Source organism: Mastacembelus armatus, chromosome 21 (genome assembly GCF_900324485.2).
Source record: "Mastacembelus armatus chromosome 21, fMasArm1.2, whole genome shotgun sequence".
Lineage (NCBI taxonomy): Eukaryota > Metazoa > Chordata > Actinopteri > Synbranchiformes > Mastacembelidae > Mastacembelus > Mastacembelus armatus.
The window spans coordinates 8781380-8794567 of NC_046653.1; the positions used below are offsets into that span (position 1 = coordinate 8781380).

General features: G+C 38.6%; 1 protein-coding gene across 2 annotated transcripts in view; it reads right to left on the bottom strand.

The window, feature by feature from the left end:
• The window catches only part of stxbp5l (syntaxin binding protein 5L), a 119087-nt gene that overhangs the window by 32119 nt on the left and 73780 nt on the right, over nucleotides 1-13188 (bottom strand). For both annotated transcript variants that reach the window (XM_026295727.1, XM_026295726.1), the window contains exons 6-14: nucleotides 11974-12037; nucleotides 9643-9726; nucleotides 6826-6949; nucleotides 3585-3660; nucleotides 3110-3264; nucleotides 2459-2531; nucleotides 1309-1456; nucleotides 971-1038; nucleotides 470-510 (exon numbers count right to left, since the gene is read on the bottom strand). In XM_026295727.1, coding sequence (XP_026151512.1) covers nucleotides 470-510; nucleotides 971-1038; nucleotides 1309-1456; nucleotides 2459-2531; nucleotides 3110-3264; nucleotides 3585-3660; nucleotides 6826-6949; nucleotides 9643-9726; nucleotides 11974-12037 — 833 coding nt within the window. The remainder of the gene's footprint in view (nucleotides 1-469; nucleotides 511-970; nucleotides 1039-1308; nucleotides 1457-2458; nucleotides 2532-3109; nucleotides 3265-3584; nucleotides 3661-6825; nucleotides 6950-9642; nucleotides 9727-11973; nucleotides 12038-13188) is intronic.

Genomic DNA, 13188 nt, shown 5'->3' on the forward strand with positions numbered 1-13188 from the left:
TGACAGACCTGTAACTTTAGCATTCATGGGAACTCTCAATTAGGAAGCTGTAGTCCAAGGTTGAAGCTAATCTGGGCTGCTGTCTACTTTATTTGATGTGCAGAATGTGTTTTATTTGTCAGGCTTTGCATGTACGCAATGCATGTAATGCTTTAGGCCTTTTGTGCCTTTTTTATCTCAGGAAGACAGATATGGAGAGAAAAGCGACTTGCGATAAATTTTGGCAGTATGAATACAATAAACATAGATATAAATTGGAGGGAGGTCGGCGGTATAATCCTGTGGTTCATAATATCACCTGTCACCTGTTGCATTCATATTTCTTGGTGTCATGCTGCTGTACTACATGTACACAAAAGAAAACAAACAAAATAAAAAGTTTTTTTTTCAAGCATACTGTGTAACAAAGAGTTGAGTTAAACACTGCTCAGACACAAGAAAAAAAATAAATACTGTAGATTGGACTTACATGCAGATGCATCCCAAAACTTAATTGAGCCGTCAGCATGTCTAAACAAAGATAAAGATTTTTTTGTCTGTTAGTGTAATAATCACTGAAAGATTGGATGAGGAAATTAAGAGAAAAGTAGATAATACAGATAATACACCACAGTGTTGGCCTCCTTTGGTTGGATTCCTGTAGATATCTGAGGGTTACATAGAAACAGACACCACCCAGTGTGCATGCTTCAGAGCAGGTTAACATCTCTGTCAACCCCTTACAATGCAGCATGGCCCCAGGCTGTTGTGTGCTGATTATGCTGGGGTTGACAGAAACCGAAGTCACATAAAACTATAAATATAAAATATAAATCAGTCATCTGGTGAATTATAACATGCATGTAGATGCCCTTTGAATTGTGATGGGTAATACTTCACAGCTTGAATTAATGGTCCCCTGTGTGTTGGGACCTCCTGTATAAGGTCGTTCTGTGCATTCAAAATATTTCTGTGCATATTTCTGACTTACCCTGTGATGATGATCTCTGGATAGGTGTGGGATCCTAACGTCCACGTTCCTCCACTGATTGGCCACTCCTGACATGGTTACAGACAAAGAGTTGATTGTTTGAGAAAAACCCCAAAACATTATATTTTGTTTTTCTCCCCCCTCTGGACCCTGTTGGTAAGATTTCGTTTAATTCCACAATGCACAATAATTATATTATTGTTTTTATATTATTTCTGTTTCAGTTTTCAAAAACACATCCTGTGATCTTTAAATACAATGCAGATGTTAACAATAACACATAATTTGCTTCAAGTTCAGCAGTCATTTTTTCTAATCTTCTAATCCCCCCTCCCTACCTTTTGGCTGTAGCCAGTCTTCTTGTGTTTAGCTCCTATAGAGTAGAGGATGGGGATAATGTCGGGTGGGCAGTCTGCAAAATAGGCTGTGCAGGTGACTGGAGACTCGTGGATGTCCATTGGGTAAGGATTCTCAAAGACAGGGAAACTGCAAGATAAATGCATTTAATAAGCTGTGGTATAACTAGTGTTCCTATGGCAGAAAAAGAAGAAAGGGAATTAGACCTCATCATAAAATTACAATAAGATAATTAAAGATAAGATAATTAAATGTCTGTTTACACATATAATGAATTGTTTTATTCTATTTGGGCTCCATGATTTTTTTGTTCATTTATCCTAAGTATCTGGATGCAAAATTTATGAAAATTTAAAAACTGAATACAGGATCTTTTCTCCATACATCAATAAGCTATGCTTGCTTATCCTTGAGAATAGTGGGGATTACAAGATACTCATTACTAAAAGGTATGGCAATATACAAAATCTCCTCTTTACCTATCCTCTGCTTTAACCACATTACTGCCATAATAAAATTGCAGATTATGTAAAAATAGTACTGCTATGTACCTGCATTAAAACATGGCCAAACGTGCTACTACAAAACATGACCAGTAAACTTGAATATTAGTGTGAGGTTTTATTGTGAGTGTACATACACCCTCTAGGTGCAGGCCAGGGACTAATTTATAATGAATAATTGAGACACAATTAGCAGCTAATCTCTGAGCTGACAATGTCGACAAAGACAATCAGGACACGTTAAACTGCGTTAAGTCTAAGCAAGAGATATTTATATCGAACAGCTTTAATTAGGTAACCTAATTAACCAAGTAACCTATTTTATACCTAAGGGTTTTGGTTTGATTCAAATGTATTCCCTTTTAAGGTGTTAGTGAAAACTGCAATGAATACGTCTTCATTTAAAGAACATCGGACGTTTCATCCTCCCCCGAGAAGCAGATTTGAGTGAGTGTAGTACTTTAACCCTTTCATTTTGTGGTTGACAGGACTTGACATATAGATGAATGTTATATGTTTTGTTTTCCCCTGAGGTGATATTAGGTGATATAATCTTATGTCAAATGTTGACAGGAGATGATGAAACTCTCCCATCTGAAAGGTGTCTTTATATATATGAAGCACATACTTGCTCTGCGTCAGATCCACCACGATTAAATCCTTCTCCAAAAGCACCACCACTGCATAAGGCTCCTGAACCTCTGTAAGACACAAAGCCAAACTGAAGAGGGAAATGCTTAATCCACATTAATTATAATCACAATGAGTTTCTAGGACAATATATATTTACTGCACTGTGAATGGCACTTGTCCTCATTCTAATATCAATCCTCTTTTTTGTGACTTTTAATTGATCAAGCTTGAGCCTGAGATAAAAGAATTAGAAAACAAAATTTAAATAACCCAGGTTGTCACTTGCAACTGTTTTGAAGAATCCTTCAATAGTGAAAAATATTCTACATGTAAGCAAGCAAACAAACAAAAAAAAAACATTTAAATTTTATTTTCCATTTAACAGCCTTAATATATTTTACATACTGGGAGGATAGAAGTGTATTTGTGACTTGGATGTAATCAAGAGAATCTAGGGTTAATCCAAAATTGAGTCATTTTATTCTTTAGTTTGAATTTTGATTCCTAATTTTCCTAATTTGAAACACCACATCAGGTTTGTCTAAACTCAAACTAATAAAAGCAAATATTTCTGCCTGGCTTTAATACTGCAGAAACCCCTGAAAGCATGTAAGTCCAATTTTAACGTATCTTTGTATACACTTACCATTGTTGTAAGGAGTCTCGCAGAGTGCCATGAACTCCACAATGGGATGGTCCATCTCTAGCACAGTGATGGCCTTGCCATGCATGATGGTCAATGTTGGCCGCCGTCCTGCTTTGTCATATGAAAGACCCCCAGAGAAGATAACAAAAGGCTCACTGTTGTGGGGAGAGAACAGGACTTTAGGATGGTCTGTTAGTGCTAGTAGTTGAAAAATAATTAAATAAATGAAGATCAATTAATCCATCAGATAAACTACTTTGTATGCATGCACTGTACTGTATGTAGCTCACAATCTGTTTATAGCCCACTAATTAGAAGCACCTTGCAAAATAAAACAAATAGGTGAAATAAATAAATGCTCAGTCTCAAAGCTACAGTATTATTTAATAACTGAATGAATGATTCCTGTCTCAGACTTTACAGAAATAACGTAACACAGTGGCTTATTTCATTTGAATAGGTTTCTGAAACAAACCTGTTCCTTGAGGTCTTGTACTCCACTTTCAGTATTGGTTTACATGACTCCTTCCTCCCATCCTTCTGGATTTTTCCTGAAAGAGAGAAAACAGAAAAAAATTTGATAATATTTAAAAACAATATATCAACTTAGTTTTTGTGCAACATTAGACCTGAGTTAGTGTATGTTTGTGTGACATTTCAATTAACATACACTGTAAGCATATTGTAAGTAATAATGCGATTAATATGTATGATTATATTGTAGAACACACCAGGACATGGTTCCAGCATGACAACTCTACTTCCCATTCCCATTCTCCATCTATGCTGGATCTACAGAATCATCTACATATGTCCTGCAACAACAGCTTCAACTTACTCACAGTGGAAAGTGGATGTGAAAAGTACTGTTTATACAGTATATATTTAAATAAAAAAAACAACTGCATGTGACTTTACCAAATATATTTTTGAAAGGAAACATAAGCTCAGCACAAAAGTCATACAGAAGTGGACAGGATGGATGGTGGGTGTACGAAGCACAAGAGTTTGATGCTGGAGATAAGTGTTCCTCCCACATGCGGTCAGGTGAAGGCAGATAAACCCCATGATTTGGCTTGGGAAAAGGTCGTGGTTTGGGTTAAAGTTTTAGAGACACGAGCTTGTGAGCAGAAGGTTTCTGGTTCGATCCCCACACTGGCAGGACCTGAGGGGGGCAGGTGAAAAAGCAATGCTTGCCTCTACCAATATGATACCCTTCAGGAAAGATTTCAACTTCAACTGTACCAGTAAAGCTGATCTGGGTCTACAAACATAGCACACAGAACAAATGAATGAGTGTATCTGCCTCAAAACCAGATTTGCCGCATACACAGCTCAAGTTTTAGCATTCCCTTGACATACTCCTGACAGTTTAGCAGTGGCATGATGATAGCCTTGTTTGATTGGTTAATCTATTTCACCACACATTCACAATGTTTATAGGGTGCTGTTTCACTCATTATAAGATACTGGGGAAGAAATGACAGCCAGTAACAGCACAAAAGAATTACTGAACTTAGAACTGGAGCGTTTTTATTACACTGACAACTACAGTACAGTCTGAAAAAAAGAGGATAAGCCTGGCTTCCCTTGGACTGTGAGAAAACAGCATTGCTCAAAGGTAGAGGACCACAAGATGCACTGAATCACAGGAAAGGACATAAAATGGAAAGGAAATAGCAGAAAAATAAAAGTAAATTGTCAGATGGCTTGGTAATGCTTTGATATCAGTCAAACCCACAGCTGTGAGACATTATACAATTCAGTGTCCAATCTGTGCATACACTGTCTATTTTTACTCTGTTTCCTGTATGGCTAAAAAGAAAAGTAACATGAAAACTGAACTCATCTTCTTTAAGCTGTCAGAGATTAAACAGACTGAAGAAGAGACAGGATGACAGACCCAGCTAAAACTGATCCTCAGCTGTGATTTTTTTCAGTTTTTGTGTGCCCTGTCTGTTACCGCTAAAGGTATTTTTCATCCATGTTTACACGTTCAGCCAGCTGTCTTTCCTCTTAAACTCTGGGTGCACTTTCCTGCTCCCTGTCTTCGATGCTCCATCACTCTCTTCCTTTCTTCCATAAAGGGATTCCCTTAAACTTAGTGTGATCACTTGTTCAGAAAACTGTTCATTTCCCTCTCAAAGACACATTAACTAAAACCTTCACTGTCGTGTTTCAATACCAACCCAAAGAGCATGTAAAATCTACAGTGGCAAATATATTTAGTACCTCCCACACTGGAGGAATTGGACTGACATGGATCTCGGAGCACCTGCCCAGCTGTTTTTGCACATAGCATAGAGACAGTTGCTGTACATGCTGTTTCCTAAGGGAACAGAACAGAGGAGACTTTTTGTTTTCTCTTTGTATATGTTTAAGCTATTTCTTCTTACAAACTGCTGAAAAAGATGGACATGAAAAACGTTAGTTCTTACATTTTCTGTATGTTAATGTTACTTCTTACATGTCCTTTTTCTCGTTAGAATCCAGGGAACATAGTGCATCCATGGTTTTAGTCCAAAAGGTCTATTATCCCTGAGTAAATCCATAAAACCATCGTCCTCCTCATGAAAAGTTTTAATCCGGTTCATTTTATGGATGATTTCGCCGTTTATTCAATAAAGATTGACTTATCAAGCTTCTGTGAAGCACATGAGCCCTCAATCAAACCTGTTCGTTACGCAGCTACGGGGGGAAGGGGAGTCATATTTCATATTTTACAGCGTGAAATAATAAACTGGAAAGCTTTTCCTTCAAACGACACCAAGGTCACCAATATAACCCTTAAAATGTAAAGACAACAGCTAGTTTAATTTGGGTATGTGTTGTTCGGCCGTGTGCAGAAAAAGGGGCGGAGTAGCTAACAGGGTTTTTAATGGGATATGCAGTGGTAATACAATTATTGGATGTTGCTGGTGGAGATCTTATACAGTGTGTTAGACAGTGGGCCTCCAGGCTCCATCTACAGTAGCTTACAGCATATTGTCTGTCACACAACACAACTAGTGACAGCGGTGGCCAGCAAGCAAAGCATGAAGCAAAGCAAATCAAATATACAAAGTGAATGTGAGCGTGAAGCCATTTAAATCACAGATATGATGGGAGTCTTTGCATGATGCTTGACTTGCAGTGTCCTGCCAGAATTAGTTCATTTATTTATTACGGGAACAGAGGGAGTGTTTCATTCCCAGGAGACAACAGGCTGTCTATGTACTCTTCTTCTTTTTGCACTTCATCCATTTTCAGCTCCTTCTGTTTATTCTTTCCCCTTTTTTTCCCACTCTCATGACATGTGTAACACCACATATCTAAAATTCACCATCCATGCCCTTCCCTCTTTCCTTCCCATCTTCACAGCTCACAGTAAGGAACTATTTTTCACTGAGCAGACAAGGTTTTACAGACCACAGCAGATAAGGAAGGAAACAGATGAGAGACTAGTCAGAGGAAGTGTTCATTACATTTGGTGTGAGGTTTTCTCACCTGCCAAGTATTTACCACTGTCAGTAACACACTGTATGTCACAATGTCAGACACAGTGTCAGTTTCAGATTAGTTTTGTCATGCGCTGACACTTGACCAATGACTTTCAGTTTCAGCATCACAAATGCCAGTTGCACTGGACAGCTAGAAAAGTTTTGATATGTAGCAATCCTGACAACACATTTTGCCCAGCTTGGGAATACCAAAGCAAAATATTGTGAACATCTCACCATGAGGAAAGGTGACCTGGAATGGCTTGCTGGTGTTTCTGAGGTTCCACAGCGTCAGGCTGCCATCTGAGTGACTGCACATGAACTGCTTCCCTTCATGATGCCAGCTGACTGAGTGGATGGCCTGTTTCGAAAGGGAGCGGATATTTTACAAACATATACAGCATGTCTTAAAAATGACAGTGAGGTTATGCACACTAATACAAAAACATAAGGGAGCAGGGGCAAAGTGTTTACTGCATGTAGCACACAATCACAATGTAAGTATGAGGCTTTGACAGGAATGTTACTTCACATCCAGGATTTTCTAGTTTTCAAAACTAATGTTCTGTCCTGTGCTGCCTAGTGATGCACTAGCTAAGACAGCTCAACTATGCAGGTAAAAAATGAGATGAAATGAGATGAGAAACTTTATTCATCCCCGAAGGAAAATTCAATTCATGTTCAAGCCAAAACAGCAAATGACATGGCAATAAAGAAGCTCAGAGCTCAAGTTTCCCTTCGCCTCACTGATTTGTATTTTCAAGGCTTGTTGTTGTCTTTTAAGCCCTCATTCTACCCACTACACCATCTGTCAAATAGCCCGATGCCCGCTTGTCTTATTATTTAAGCTAATTAGGTGATGATCTTTCAGTGCCTTTTCACAACAACACCCACTGCTGACATTGGCCATGTTCCCAAGAGGGATGATACAGGCCACAGTTGGAGCGGTCATTAGGAGATATGTCACAGAAAACTAGACACAACTGAGATGATTTTCACCTCCACTGCAGCCCACTACAGGAGCAGAAATCACATGTGCAGCCATTAGCATTTGGATACAGAGCTCCAACAGAGTAGTATAACACAGGCCGCGCTTTCTGCCAGACGTCGTGCCTATAGCTTTGTGTTATAAACCTATTACCATATAAATACACTTCACTTCACTCTGATAATCCAAGTATATCTTACTTCAAAATTTTAATTAAAGTATTTTCAGAAAATATTCAGAATTAATTATGTATTTATTTCACTTTGGGTCAAAGCTAATTTTACCACCACAACTGTCTAATTCATATCCTTATCATGACCTTGAATGTTGAGTTGTACATAGTATTTTATTGTTCAAAATATCACTCACAGCCACTCATGTGAAAGGAGCAGAGGTTATCACCACAGGGAATACTGGGAGGATCTTGCACTCTCCATTCTAATATTAAAACTAAAACCTTGAATACTTTAATGCTTTATATTGTTCTCAATTAACCTTTCCATATTTGCAAATCCAGTGTGAGCCAGACTGCACTATTTGGCAAATGGGTTAGAGATCCATAGAAAATTTATTTGGAGTTCTAATTGGCTACACAGTATTTTGAGTATTTTTTAGACACAGGACACTATTACCTGAATTTGTTAGCAAGTTACTACTTACAGGTATTTCCCTTCCCATTCTGGGTAGGCATTATACCAATGAAATGAAAAAAAAAACAAATCCACCTTTGTGTCTTTGTGATATGTAGTGTAAGGGGTGTTTTTTATTTTTATTTATGAATGGGACAGAAATGCCATGCTACACTGGAGGTGATGCAGCCCACCTTAATTAATATGAGCGCGATGTGAATCTTCACAGGAAATGGGGGGAGGGATGAGAAAGGGCAGCGAATGCAGAGGCTGACTTCCACAATGTGAAACTGTCCATGGGGCACATTGGGTCTGAGACCACAGAGGCAAAAACCTATTAAATACGATCGATGCCTGAGAAGTATGTGCCTGTATGTGTGGGCATGTAAAACAATTTTGAAGCTGTTTCATAACAACGTGATTATTCTAGTTTTAGCTGGGTAATTTTTACACTGTGCACTCCAGTTGAGAATACTTTTACATGACAATGTGAAGAGCAGGCAATGCATGTGCTGACTTTCATCCCACCTGTAATTTTCACAACTGCAAAAAACTGTTTTATAATCACAAAAATCACTTTTGCAAATCAGAAGTGCACTACATGTTATGTATCATTTTTGATTGTATGGTGAATCAGCAACTAACCCTTAACTGAAAATATCTTTATGTATTATATAGAGAGAACACAAAAACCAAATGTCTTAGACACTAAGGCACCCTCTTATATTATGCCAGACTGCTAATTGGGTGAAATTGGGTGAAATGACAATGTAGCCTTTTCCTTCTTCTGATGACAGTGCTTTGTGCGCTGTCAGGGGCAGTTTAGATTGGTTTGCGCATACCTGAGCCTTCCAATTACAGCTTGTTGCTCAAATAGCAGTAATTGGTTGTCAGGCAAACAGACGATGAAATACAGCACTTGTTGACAAAGCCATTTTGTTGAAAATAAAAGCTGATCAAAAATGAAACAGCTAGATGACATAGCTAATTTTGATTTGTGAATAGGATAAATGATGGGAATAAAGATGAAAATATCACACAAAGGATTTTAAGGCCATAATATGCATTCATGAACAATCGTCCTTTTTCATTTTTGCCTGACTTAGAACGTTGGAATTTCATAGTTTTCTAGAGATGATAAACAAACATGACAACTATATATTTACACAGGACTATGGTGTCAAAGTAGTTTTCACTCACTTCAATCATCCCTGTGTCAAATGTTTTTTGTTTTGGTTTTTTGTTTTGCAATTTGTTTTCCAAAATTCTCAATTTTGCCATTTTGCCATACCTATGTCCTATTTCCTGCTGCTCTAACAGGGCATCCACACAGAGATTGCTAAAATCAAAGTGAAAATGTATGACTATTATAAACACAACATTTTCACCTGACAGCAAGTTCGCCTTCAGTTGTTGAGTTTGTGCAGTGGAGCTCACCTCATCATAGTAGATTCTGAAGTCGGCCTTCTTGCCCCGAAGGTCCCATTGTACAATCGTCCCGCTCTCAAACCCTATAAGCAGCTGAAGGGGGAAGGGACAAGGAATGGAAAATAAAGAAGTGATGAAAGACATGACAGCAGAGCATATACCACCAGTACCAATGTAATTTAAGTAGCTGCACTTTTTGCTGCAGAGTGTGGGGGCCACTTTGCTTGTGGGCCTACAAAAATATTCTTTCCTCTGCGATTTATCAGAAAGTTTCACGCATCTGCAGTTTGTGAGTTTCATGGTTACCTAAGATTGGCAGGTAGTGTTTTCTAGTATGTATTACTGAACAATTCATAGGTCTGCTTCTGGCTACATTTATGCCACAATGTTTGCAGTTGCCAGCATAAGCCTCAGTCATGCACAAAGTAGACAATGGCAGTCAGATTGCCAAATCCACCTCTGAAGTTTCAGATGTGATGTAATTTAATTTTAGATGTGGCTGCTAGGCCACGTTCTGGCAAGTTTATTGATTTACAGACACCCGTACACTCAATCTGTGCACATTCCTTCTTACCCAGATTAGTGACAGCAACAAACTGTAGATAAAATCAGGCACCCATAAATACAGCGTCACAAACATAGCCACACACTGCAACACAGTTACACAAATGCACAGGATTGGAGGAGAGAGCAAAATGTGACCACAAATCAGTGAAGAGAGATCAAGGGTGATGTTGGAGGAGCACAGCGTTTAATGCAGAAACACCGTGTTGTGATGTTCTTGTGTTTCAAATACATGGGCCAGACGTGGCCATCAAACAGGCCGGGGGGGGTCTGGCACCGTGTAGTTCCTAGAGAAAACAGTTCTTCTGTCCAAACGTCTGAAAGCCAAAGATGCTCAATTTGCTTTCACGTAAGAACTAGAGAAGCAGAAGATTCTTACATCTAAGAGAGTGGCAAGACAAGTTTTTAATTTTTAAAAAATTAAAACCAGCCCACTAAAGTTGCCTTAAAAGATAATTCAACTCTCAACATAATTGCAAAATGTGTTTGTCTGTCAGTTAACTAATTAACTGACTAATCTTCATCGCCTCTGAAGTCCAGTAAGCTATTGTTCACCTCTAGCACAAAAACAAGCAAAAAAATAATTAGGTCTGATAAAAATGCTAGTTAACCAATAGATAAGCAACCACCTACTTCCACATCCAGCAGACATGGGGCAACATTATAAACACAACTATATTCCTGGCCAACCAAAGTATTTTAAAGAATCTTTGACTCTTGTATACACTAGAGGTTGTTCATACCTTGCAAATCTTTTGAATCTATTTCTGGAAACCACTCGTCTTCGTCAACTGTCAACCGTTACTGGAAAGTAACTAAATATATTTACTCAAGTACTTTACTTAAGTGCAATTTTGAGGTATCTGTACGTTTCCATTTTCTGCTACTTTGACTTCACCACATTTCACTGCTGTAAGGTTTACTCTCCTAGTCATAAATACAGTAGGAAGGTAAGACTGTATGCTATGTATTCATTCCTCAAAACCTGGAGTGAATATAAAGCATAAAAAGCATGGAGAAACACGATTGCGTATATGATCTCCTGCCCTCTCTATTTGCATCCTGGTCATTGCATTTGAAAAGTAAAGTTTCTACTCTAAAATTAATGCCTCAAAGTCATTTTCTGAAATGCTTTACACAGCATTGACTGACGGCACTGTTTCACAGGAGCTGTAAGCTTGCATCTCATTTTTATTTCTTCACAACTTGTCAAATCCAGTTTGACCCAGAGGCAACAAAAATCCATTGGGAAAATCAATATGCTCCTCAGTGACCTCTCTTTCACAGCACAACCTCCGCCTGCCACGTTTCCTACCAATTTGATTGCTGCCTGACACTGAAAAACTCAACTCCCCTCAAAGGATATTACCTACAGGACTCTCACACCTCTTTTCTTTTGTGTATGTGAAAAGCCAAGGGGCAGAGGAAATGGATGTGAGAGCGACAATAGTAGAGATGCTGGAAAGAGAATTTTTCTTTTAGCGAGGAAAGAAAAAAAAAGCCATGCTGAGAGAGAGGTGAGCAATTAGGTGGGCAGGAAAAAATAGTAGATATAAAGACAGAAAACAGGTAGGAAGACAGAAATGGTTAAACAGCAAAGGCAGAGGGGTGCTGGGGAACAAATGTAGGACTGAAATAAATAAAGACAGAGATTCAACTAGAGGCAAATAAATGAGAAACAGGAGAGTGCCTAGGTGGTGCTGATTGTACTAATGTTAGGAGTTTGTGCTAGAGGAAAAAAAGGAGGTGATGCTTTTGTTTCCTTTGTCTACTCACCTTGCCTTCATCCTTTGGGCTGTCGCTCAAATGAACCACAGGTCCTGGATGAGTTTTAGTTGATCTGTGATGAAGGACAGCATGAAGCATGAAGACATTTTGCAGTTATACATATACAGATGGATGTCCAGACCACAAGCATACTGTATAGCAGGGGTCTCCAACTCCAGTCCTCGAGCGCTACTATCCTGCTGCTTTTCCAACTATCCCTGTCCTTGCAGTTTCTGATTGGCTCAACAAACCTGATCCAGGTAGTCAGCAGTGGGTAGGACAGCAACAGTTGGAAAACAAGCAGGACATTGGCCCTCGGGGACTGGAACTGGAGACCCCTGCTGTATAGGCTATATTAGCATATGAGGCTATTTACAGGTCCTACATGGAAGATTTACATTTAATATTTATAAATGTACAGGCCCAGCAGGTTGGCTGTTAAATATTTTTCCTTCAGTGGTGATGCAAAAATTACAGCTTGCAATATCTTTTTCACAGTGAATTCATTTGAAATATCTGTATGGCATTAGAGAAATTAGGTGTTAAGAGCTGCACAGTGAGCTCCACTTCACTGTACTCTTGAAACTCAACAGCTGCCCTGCGTTTTTGATATTATGTTAAGTCAATCCTAATTCTTACTCAAGATTTTAACATCACCTTATATTATGCATGAATACATTACTTAATTTGTTTACTTGCATTTTCTTTGAGTATTTCTTTACCTCACCTACTTTCAGCATGAATTGGCAAACATGATTAACAAAAATGAAATTGAATTATTGGTTAAATTTGCTTCACCTTTACCAGCTGTAGCATGATGCTGTACATATTCATGCATCAATATAACATATATATGGATGAATTCTGAAAATTTGCCATCCTGCATAATGTAATTTAACTACAGTTTGTCTATTTTGTTTGGAGAAGATGAGACAAAGAATATGTTTCCATACTGAACCCATAGAGCTATGTCATCTGTCAAGGGATTATGACAAATTAGACAAACACAGAACTCATTTTAATGCCATTGTCCATTGCAATCCTGAGCCCACCACTGGGGACCAATTGGTCACCACTGAACTTACAGAAAGTTGAACTACAATGTTAATATTTTAGTGCAGTGGCTGAGACGTGGGCTGATCTGGGAAACTGAGGTAACGTGTTACTGACATATACAAATTTAGTCATGCCTGCTGCTGGAGGCCCTAAAAACATCAAACCAGA